This window comes from Neopsephotus bourkii, unplaced genomic scaffold (genome assembly GCF_033783945.1).
Source record: "Neopsephotus bourkii isolate Nb327-2 ecotype Australia unplaced genomic scaffold, CSIRO-AGI_Nbou_v1 NB_1462, whole genome shotgun sequence".
Lineage (NCBI taxonomy): Eukaryota > Metazoa > Chordata > Aves > Psittaciformes > Psittacidae > Neopsephotus > Neopsephotus bourkii.
In genome coordinates, this window is record NW_026901939.1 from 672,127 (window position 1) to 682,211 (window position 10,085).

Here is a 10,085-nt window from a genome sequence, read left to right on the forward strand (position 1 = left end):
AGGAGGGTGACAGTGGGACGGGGGGCTGTAGGACAAGGGGGTGGCAGTGGGACAGGGGGGTGGCAGTGGGACAGGGGATGGCAGTGGGACAGGGGGAGGCAGTGGGACAGGGGGGTGGCAGTGGGACAGGGGGTGGCAGTGGGACAGGGGGGAGGCAGTGGGACAAGGGGGTGGCAGAGGGACGGGGGGACTGTAGGACAAGGGGATGGCAGTGGGACAGGAGGGTGGCAGTGGACAACAACAACACAGGACAGGAGGGTGGCAGTGGGACAGAGCTGTCCCAAGGCGCAATCACCACCATAGAAAACCCCAGCCAGCCCCAAAATCACCCCTCAGGAAGCCAACCCCAGCCCATGCAGTGCCTGGAGCCAACACGAAGCCAGCCCCCCCCCCAACCATGGAAGCTCAGGGCAGGGGCTGATGCTCCCCCAGGCTCCGCAGGAGCTGTGTACTCAGCGCTCACGTCAGCTCTGCTCGGGTGGGCTGAACTTTACCGAGCGCGGCATAGGAACAACGGGGGAATGGGGCAGGAAAGAGCAGCGCTCGCAGCCCCGAGGCTGGGGAGCTGCAGGAGCCGGCTGCTGGTTAGCGCTTTATTAAAACAAATGAGAGGAGCCCGGGCTGGAGCTCCCTGCGGGAACACTGCCGCTGCCGGAGAGCTCAGACAGCGCTCGGTGAGCTTCAGCCAGGCAGGGCTCAGGGCTCAGCCTGCTCCGAGGGTGAATCAGCCCCTCAGCAAGCACCGAGGGGGACCCCTCAGTGATGAAGGCAGAAACAGAGGGCAGGAGCAGCCAGGCTGTGTGCAAGGAGGTGCTGGGGAGTGAGAACGGTTCCATTAAATCAGTGTTGAAGAAGGGAATTCCATGTCTGAATTCAGCCTAGCCAGGGCTGGGAGCTAGGGAGGGATCAACCTGGGGACACCCAATAGCAGAAACAGGACCTGGGAAGCCACCCGCTCCCCCAGTGAATGGATTCACAGAACCCCAGCCTGGTTTGGGTTGGAAGGGACCTCAAAGCCCATCCAGCTCCAATCCAGCTCCAGGGACCCCTTCCACTGGAGCAGCTTGCTCCAAGCCCCTGTGTCCAACCTGGCCTTGAGCACTGCCAGGGATGGGGCAGCCACAGCTTCTCTGGGCACCCTGTGCCAGCGCCTCAGCACCCTCACAGGGAAGAGCTTCTGCCTAAGAGCTCAGCTCAGTCTCCCCTCGGGCAGGTTCAAGCCATTCCCCTTGGCCTGTCCCTACATTTCCCTGTAAAAAAAATCTCTCCAGATTCCTTTTAGATATTAGAAGATTGGCAAAGATTGTCCTATAAGACATTAAAGTGCCTAAATCCACTGAATTCCCTCCACACAGACCCAGCAGGGGGGAAACAAAGGACTTGTTCCCTCCCCTGGCCACAGCCACGCAAGGGGAATGGTCCCATCCCACAGGCAGAGCTGGTGGGATGAAGCCAAGCAGAGGGGTGACGGTGCTGCAGAACCCCCCCCTACACTCCCCTTGTGCAGGCTGCAAGGAGATGCCTCATCCCTCTGTCTGCATTCAGCCGGCAAAGCTCATTAGAGGAGGTGGCCTTTCAGTGCTCTTTTCAAAGCTGGAAACCCAGGCCTCTGGCAGGGCAGAAGGAGGGGGTGAATTAGGAGCTGAAATGCCGGAGGAGGAGGTACAGGAGCCCCCCGAGCCCGGCCACGGCCGTGCCCGCTGCCAGCCGTGCCCAGAGGAAAGCCAGGGAATCCTCGAGGTGGCTGTGGAGCCTCAGGACCTGCCGGCGGGTGCTCTCCCGCTCCCCCGAGTTGTCGATGATGTGAGTTGCAAACCTGCGCTTCTCCTCCAGCGGGAGCTGCGAGCGGATGCGAGCTTCGGCCTCCGCCTGGGCCAGCCCGTTCCTCCGCATGAGCCGGGAGAGCTGCGCCCCGGGGCTGCTGCCGGGAGGGGAGGATGGGGTGAAGGGGATGAGGGAGGAAGAGGAGGCTTCTGCCTGCCTTCCTCAGCAGAACTGTGGGGGGGGAGATGTGCTCTGTGTGAGCATCCTTCACAGGCATCCCCACAGCGCTGCCAGGTCTGTAACACCCCAAAGCCTGCCCCAGCCAATAGGTTGTGGAAGGCCTAAAGACAGCGACTTCCCCTGTCACAGTGGTGCCAGGCTTCAGGAAACCCGCAGTAAGAAGCCCCTTGCACACTAGGATACAGGCAGGCACCTGGAAAGAGGTGGTGCTGCTGACAGGCTTTGTGCCAGGGCTGTGGCTAAATCCTCACCAAGCAGGAGGGACATGATGGTCCCCTCCAGCCTGTCTGAGAGGCTGTAGCATCCCAACCTCATGGTTCACACCGCACTTACCAATACACCAGGACCGTGTATTTCATCAGCTTGGTCAGTCTGTTGGTCTCAAAGAGCAGAGGGATGTCGAGGATCACGTAGCGGTACCCTGCAGGAACATCATCCCCAAGAAGGGAATGGCATTACTTGGATGCCCAAACCCCTCATGCTGCACACACACACTGCAGCCACAGCTGCTCCAGCAGCAGAGCTCCACATGACAGCCGAGGGGAGAGCAGAGCCTTCCTGCCCTCCTCCCTCTCAGGATGTGCTTTCATTCCAAGTTTCCAGAGGGGGAGAAAAAGCACAGCCAACAAACCCTAACCTGCCTGAGCTCAGAGCAAAGGTGAAGCTGCACAACTATAATGAGGAGCTGAAAGGAGCTCAAATGAAAGTGCCTGCTCCTGCCTGGCGGGAGCCGCAGCCACACTGCTGTTGCTGGGCTCTCCAGGGGAGCAGCGCTCGCAGCAGAATCTGCTCTCCTCCCTTTCACTTGTCCAAAGCTTCACCCGACTGCAGCCACTTGAGCTGATGCTTCCCAGCTCAATTTGTTTCCCTTTATGGAAGGCTTTGCTTCAACACTTCCATTTTTCCAACGGGAGCAAGGAAATCTTGCAGACTTTTCGCAGCTGTGACACTGGCACAGCCCCCAGGGGCTGAAACCTCCCTAAAACCGGGCCAGATTGGTTTAAAACCCCCATCACCACACAGCAGCTGCAGAGGAGAGGTGGTACCCACCAGCCACCATCCTCCCGGGCCCTGCTGCCCACCCCAGGCTCTCCATGTCTGTCTTCCACAGACAGCAGTGTTTGGGGATGTGGGGCACATCCTGCTGCATCTGGGGAGGAGGCGAGAGCAGGGGAAAGCTCTACGTGAGGACCTCACTCCCCTCTGTGTCCCCCAGCCATGAGGACACCTCCAGTTTCACTGGTGTCCCCTCTTCACAACCCAAACCCCCCCACCTGAGCTGGCCATGGCAATAAAAGCCTTGACAAAGACATCCTCATCCACCAAGCAACCATTTTACCAGCATCTCCGCCCAGACAGACTCCTTGCTGCCCTCCAGTTGGATCGATACAAGCTTTCCTTGCAGAGCCATCCTTAGAGACAACATCCAGCTATCCCAAATCATTAAAACCTGACTAATGAGGACAAAGCAGCCTGCAGAAGACACTCGGTGCTCTTGCTGAGGGGCAGGACAGCATCTGCCTCCCAAGCCTGCAGCCCTGGGTACAAGCCTCCATCTCTGGCTCCCGGCTTTCCTGCCTGTTGCTTCCTTTGTGCCTCCTCCTCCTCCTCACCCTGCAGCAGAGCACGGCCCCTGCAGTGCCCAGGCACAGGCCTATTCAGCTGTCACAGGGCTCCGCTTTGATAAGCTCTATGAAACCAGACTGACTCTATTAAGACATCCTTCTGTCTACACAGAGACCTCCAAACCAGCTGGTGATGTTATCTGGCGTGTGATTAGACCAAGTTTGACAGCTGTATTTGTTACATTTACCAGGGGGAAAAGCAGGACTTTGGAAGACACAGCTGTCAGCCCAGTTCTCACCTTATCGAGACTAAAAGGGCTCTGCAGCTTCCATGGCAGGCCGGGAAGGCTGATGGCAGGGAGGAATACTTGCCCGTTTCGGAAGGTATGACATTATACATCAAGTAATCTCAGAAGAGGCCTCACAATGCTTTTGCTCAGGCCCTACAGATGTACTTTAAGCCATAGAAGAAGGTGGTGAAGGGCAGCAGTGAAAGGTAGGAATGAATCCTCCAAACACCAACGCTAAAGGCCACCGGTGGCGGAGCACAAAGGCAGTCACTCAATGTCGGTTCCTTTTGTCCTTCCCTGTCCCTCTTCCCACTTTAAAACCAAAGGCAGAGCAAGCAGGTAGACCTCCTGCCCGAGGAGGAGCCTCTTACCTAACACAAAGTACTTCAAGATCTGCTTCAGCATCTCCTTCTGGATCTCCGGGTGGGTGATGGAGTTCAGCAGCCGCCGCTTCTCCGGCTGGGAGAAGATAATGCTTCCCAGAGCCTCCCGGTTTATCTCCCCGTTCTCCAGGAGGATCTCGGTGCCAAAGTGATGCACTATCTGCTGATAGGCCTTGAGCTGGGGCTGCACCACTGAGAACATGAAAGAGCTGGAGCTTAGAGCCAGTTCTACAGCACGGTTGCTGTTTGCATCAGCGATCGGCCTCAGCTGAGTTTGGTTCATTAAATAACCCAGCTCATTCCCCATGGTGGGCAGCACATCTGCGTGCAGCACACACTGCACTGAGAGCAGCACGGCTCTCACCGCAGCCCAGCACACACCTGCATCGGTGCTGCTGCAGGAAAGGGGCTGCAAAACCCCCTCTGAGCCCAAGGGCCCTTTGAGCGCTGACACCCGAGAGATCGAAGCATCCTGCACACATTAATTCAGAGCCACAACCCTCCCTGTGCTGCTGCTGCTCGGGGTTAGGAGGCACAGGGTGGCTGGGAGGGTTTGCTGACAGCCAAGGCACAGGCAGGAATGGGGCTGAATGATTCCCAAGGCATGGGCAGGAATGGGGCTGAATGATTCCCAAGGCATGGGCAGGAACGGGGCTGAATGATTCCCAAGGCATGGGCAGGAATGGGGCTGAATGATTCCCAAGGCATGGGCAGGAATGGGGCTGAATGATTCCCAAGGCACAGGCAGGAATGGGGCTGAATGATTCCCAAGGCATGGGCAGGAATGGGGCTGAATGATTCCCAAGGCATGGGCAGGAATGGGGCTGAATGATTCCCAAGGCATGGGCAGGAATGGGGCTAAATGATTCCCAAGGCACGGGCAGGAATAGGGCTGAATGATTCCCAAGGCATGGGCAGGAATGGGGCTGAATGATTCCCAAGGCATGGGCAGGAATGGGGCTGAGCAATTCCCATCACCTGCAGGGTGAGGAGTGGAGCAGGGAGATCCCAAAGGGACCAGGACCAGCATCAGGGTTGTTTTAGCTGCAAACTTCAGCACTGGGTGAGCACAGCCTGACTGCTACAAGTCAGCTCCTAATGTGGTTTATCCTTTCTTACTGTCTTTCACCTCAGTCACCCAATTCTTCAATGCCATGAGCAGAGAAACCCTCTTAGAGATTGATTCCCAATAGGTACTTGCAGGGACTGTGACGTTACACGAGTGAATCTGAAAGCCACCAAAACCCCATCCAACACAAAGGATGCAGTAATAAAAGCATCACGAAGCTCAAGCTGAGGCTAACCACAGAGAATCACATTCTCTGTGTATCATTTCCTCTCCAAGAGCCAGGAATGTTGCCACAGGTTGGAACCTCAGCCCAAGCTAATAAAAATCTTTAAGGCCAATTTCTTTCTCCCATGGAATTCCATGCGGAGGCAGTTTGAGGATGGGGGAAGTTCACATAGTAAATAAACACAGATAAAAAAGGAATTGGAGGAAAAAGGAAGCAATTGGTAGAAACCCAACACTGAGCAGCTGCGGTGTTTTCCTACTGTCTCCGAGGGCTTTTAGCACCTCCAGCAAATCTCCCACACCTTGAGGAGAATTACAGTGCAATAAAATGTTCAGAGCATCACAGCCTTGGGAAGTCCTTGCCCAAACAGAGAAGCACAGGCACTTCAAACCAGCACCTCCTGCCCCACGCTCAGCCCCGAGCCCTTCTGCATCCACAATCAGCTGCTCCTCCCGCTGCTCTCCATGGTATCCCGATGGCACAGAGGGATGAGCACCTCCAGCTCTGCTGGGGGACCACATCTGCGTGTCTGGGTCTTTTCCTGAACCGGGTTTTGGGAGCAGCAGGAGGTGGATGTGCTGTGCCACAGCCCAAATTCCCGCTGACCTGGGATACTGGGAGCCCCTTTGTTTTACTGGTTTTGAGGCACAAGGGATTTTGTGGACCAGTCCCTCAGTGTTACCAAGCAACATCCAGCACGGAGGGCAATTCCCTTCCAACCGTGTCAGTAATGCCACCTAACATTTGGTTATGGGTTGGGTGTGCTGGGGTTTAGGGGGGGACATCAGATTAGAACCTGCTTTACAGAGAGCCACCTTTATCAGGTGGGAAGCACTGCACTCCAGGAGAGGAAAACTGAGGGCAAGATCTCCCCGCAGTGTTCATTAGGACATGATCTTGGTTTTCACTTTATTAAATGCAGATCCTCGATCCAATCCTCCCCGAGCCAGCGGCTCCGCAGAGCCTGGGAAGAGGAGGGGAAGCCTCATCTGCCGTACCCAGAGCACCCTCTGCTGTCTGCGCTTCCCCACAGCAACCCCGGTTGTCAGGAGCAGCCCAGCGAGCAGCACTCACCCTGCCTGGCAATAACATCGGCGTCGATCACAGCACAGCCCAGCTCCTGCAGCACAGCCACCACCGTGCTCTTCCCCGACGCGATGCCCCCCGAGAGGCCGACCAGGAACATCGTGCTCTGAAACGCAGAGAAAAAGGCCTTGGAAAGACGTCAGGATGGCACCATCCGGCTCATGCACTATGGGCTCTTTCCTTCCAAGAGGCAGGCAAACAGATGGGGTTAAAGGAGCAACAACAAGGGGTAGCTAAAGGGAACCAGAGAGGGCACTCATGCTAAGCAGCAGTGGCTGATGGGAAGCTCAGTGATGCCAAGCCCCATTCCTGGTGGTCCAGAGCCTTTCCTGGTGTAATGCTGGGCCTGGTGTCTCTACCACAGCGGGTTAAAACCTTGCCCTCTCCAGCACCATCTTCTGTGCCCTCAGCACCAGCCTGCAAGGGGGAATGCTGCAGGATGGGAACCAGGCCTTTGGCACGCTTGGGATGGAGGCTCCACTTTTGTGAGAGCCACATGGAAACCTCTTGTGCCCATGCAGCCGCAAGGCTTCAGCTGCAGTAACCACAACGCTTGGGCCTCCAGCCTCAGCTGGGACTTGCTCCCAGCGACCTTGGCTGTTTCTGTCCCTCTGCCGTGACAATTACTGCAGGGGTAAGAGAGCACTGGAAGGGATAACCTAGAAACGACGGCCAAACGGGGCGTGAAAACACTTGTGCTGTCAGAGGGCCTGTACGGATCCGCGGTAGGAAGGATAAATCTTTAATGAGCCTGGGGCTGAACTGCACACAAGGGTACCGAGGCTCCTGCAGATGTTACAGGCAGGAGCCAGAACCACTTTTCCCTCATAATACACTTTTTATTTGGCGTGTATTTGGCCAGCACCAACTAAATCAAACGTGGGGAAAGCTGAAAGCCACATGGAAAACCTGGTGAGTTATCCCTGCTGTGAGAAATGGGCCCTGGGGAATGTACCCCAAAGCTGGAAAAGCAGCTTTTAAACACCGAGGTGCCCCAAATTCCCCCGTGTCCCAGCTCCTCCGGTTTTCCAGCAGGAGTTGGCTGCTCCAAGGCTCATCCAGAGCCCATGGAGGCTGAGGACAGAGCTGAAACGTGTCCTCTGGCCCCATCCCGCTCCCCGACGCTGTTCCTGCTCTTGCTCCCCTCGCCTCTGGCGCACTCACAGACCCAGTGCTCAGCTTGAGGAGGCTGCGGTTAAAGAAAGCACCCATACAATGCACCGGTACCTTGGTGGAGTCATAGAATCATAGAATAGTTAGGGTTGGAAAGGACCTTAAGATCATCCAGTTCCAACCCCCCTGCCATGGGCAGGGACACCTCACACTAAACCATGGCACCCAAAGCATCACCTGCGACTCCTCGAACAACTTCATCAGCACTGCATCTGTACAATACTAAGCACCCATTGGACTGTGTCAGATGTCACTGTCCTCGAACAGGCAGGGTCACCAGTATCGAGGCCATATTGCTGAAATTGCAGCTGCGCTGTGCAGAACACATCTCTAGCATCACCACCTCCCCAAGATCCTGTTTCATGGTGAACTTGCCACCAGTTGCCACCAAGTGAAGTGCCCAAAAGGAGACATATAAGGACTCCCTGAAACAATCCTCAGCCTTGGCCATACAGACTACCATCAGTGGTCCACCTTGGCCTCCAATCAGGAGACCTGGAGACACACCATGCATAACGCAGTTGCCTCCATTGAGAACTCATGCAGAACTAGTCTCGAGGAGAAAAGCCAACGTAGAAGGAACCGAGCCCCGCCTGTACCACCCAAGGGGACCTTTCGTTGTGCTTTTTGCAGCCAGATTTGCCCATCCCACATTGGCCTTTTTAGTCACCAGCGCGCTTGTGAAGCCCTTCCCAAATGCTCGGTCGCGAAGTCAAGCCATGAGGATGATGATGATGACACTGATGGGGAACGGCAGCCACCGGCACAGCCATGAACCCCCCCCCCGGCCTCTCAGCGGGTGCTCAACCAAGACCCATGCGTTCCCTGACTGCACCGGACAGGGCCCTGCCTGCAAACCGGCGCGGTCCCGGTGGGCCCGAGGCCTCCCCAAGGCCGGGGCCTGGGCCACTGTTGGGGTCAGACCGGGAGGGCCCCGGGAGCGCCCGGGCCAAGCCTTCACCCACTCACCCTGTGCCCGGCTTCATGCGCGGCGCAGCATCCCGCCCGCCTATTGGCTGGTGGGAAAAGGGGACTGTCTGCCAGCCAATCAGCACCTCCCTCATTGGATTCGGCCCGCTCCCTGAGGCAGGAAGCGAGAGCGAGGACCCCGCGGGCTCAGCGTGGGAGAGCGGACACAAGAGCCGGGCCGCGGGTGTCCGCACGGCTGCGCCCGTGTGCGCGAGCCCTCCCGCCACGGAGCCCCGCCCCGGGACGTCCCCAAAGGCCGACGGGAGCTGTAGTCCCGGCGCGGCCCGGTGCCCGCATGCTGTCACGGACTACCGGTTCCGGCATGCCCCGCGGCCCATCGCCCAATCGCGGCGCGCTTTGGTGTGGGGGTGCGGTAGAGGCCGAGGCCCCGTTGCAAGGCGGCGGACGGTAGCGAGGCGGCCACCGCCGAGGTCTCCGCAGCCTCCGGCGGAGAACGACCCCGAGCACTGCAGCGACTGCGAGGAGACGGAGCACGGCTCCAACCGCGGGTGAGCAGCGCCCGGGGCCATTAAGGAAGGCGGTGGCAGGGAAGTGAGCGACGCCCCGCCTTCAGGGCGCGCTGATTGGGTGCGAGGCAGCTTCCTGTTGTATGATTGGTCGAGCTGCCCGTCAGTCTGCCGGGGGGCGGAGCCGCTGGCTCCCGTTGACAGCAGTGATGGGAGCGTGTCTGGAGCCGAGCGGCGTCGGGGAACGGGCAGCGCCGTGTCCGGGGACAGCGGGGCCGGGCCCGCGATTGCATCTTTGGCAGGAATGAGCCTAATCCGCAGCTCCTGTCCGTGTGTTAGGGTGCGCCTCGCATTCCCAATGCCCCCCAGTACAAGCCCCGTTATCCTGCTGGCATCTCCAGCACCACGGTGGTACCCAGGGTGCGTTATCCCGCTCCCCGGAGCCTAGGCTCCCGCACACCCGTTCTGGCCTCATCCTGGAAACAGCCCAGGGTTTTGCAAAGCTCGGCTGATGATGTTTTGTGGTTTGAGGAGCCGGGTGTGAAATGGTGAGTTAGCAGCAGTTAGGCTGGGAGAGAGCCGATGTGGCAAGGAAGGGCTTTATCTAGGTAGGAAAGATCTAAAATCCCCATCAATCCCCCCGTTACTCGCGGCTTTATTTGATAAGGCAAGGAGCTGCCTCAACTGTTGCTTTCCTCCCCTTTCCTGTTGGCTTTGCATGCAGCAGGGCATGTCCATGTGTGGCTCATGTGCTTCCAGAGGTCTTCATGCCCCTGAGCCTCACCAGACTCCTCTTCCCTCTCAACCCTGTGCCCCAGCAGCTCTGCGGTGCAGAGCCCATCACCTTATTTTC

General features: G+C 57.7%; 1 protein-coding gene across 1 annotated transcript; it reads right to left on the minus strand.

Annotated features, from left to right (window-relative positions):
- Positions 1–1,534: 1,534 nt before the first annotated feature.
- On the minus strand, positions 1,535–8,888 carry DCAKD (dephospho-CoA kinase domain containing). Its single transcript, XM_061368882.1, has 5 exons — positions 8,766–8,888; positions 6,612–6,729; positions 4,231–4,434; positions 2,338–2,425; positions 1,535–1,921 (listed from the first exon to the last, which is right to left on the minus strand). The coding sequence occupies exons 2-5, from the start codon at positions 6,721–6,723 to the stop codon at positions 1,636–1,638; spliced, it is 690 nt and encodes a 229-aa protein (XP_061224866.1). The 5' UTR covers positions 6,724–6,729; positions 8,766–8,888; the 3' UTR covers positions 1,535–1,635.
- Between the last annotated feature and the right edge of the window lie 1,197 nt (positions 8,889–10,085).

Excerpts from the sequence above, each read along its gene's own strand:
- DCAKD (XM_061368882.1), bottom strand. The coding sequence starts at position 6,723 with ATGTTCCTGGTCGGCCTCTCGGGGGGCATCGCGTCGGGGAAGAGCACG. Across the intron at positions 2,426-4,230 it reads CTTGAAGTACTTTGTGTTAG|GGTACCGCTACGTGATCCTC; the intron begins GTAAGAGGCTCC and ends ATGTTCCTGCAG. Across the intron at positions 1,922-2,337 it reads TACACGGTCCTGGTGTATTG|CAGCCCCGGGGCGCAGCTCT; the intron begins GTAAGTGCGGTG and ends CCCTCCCGGCAG.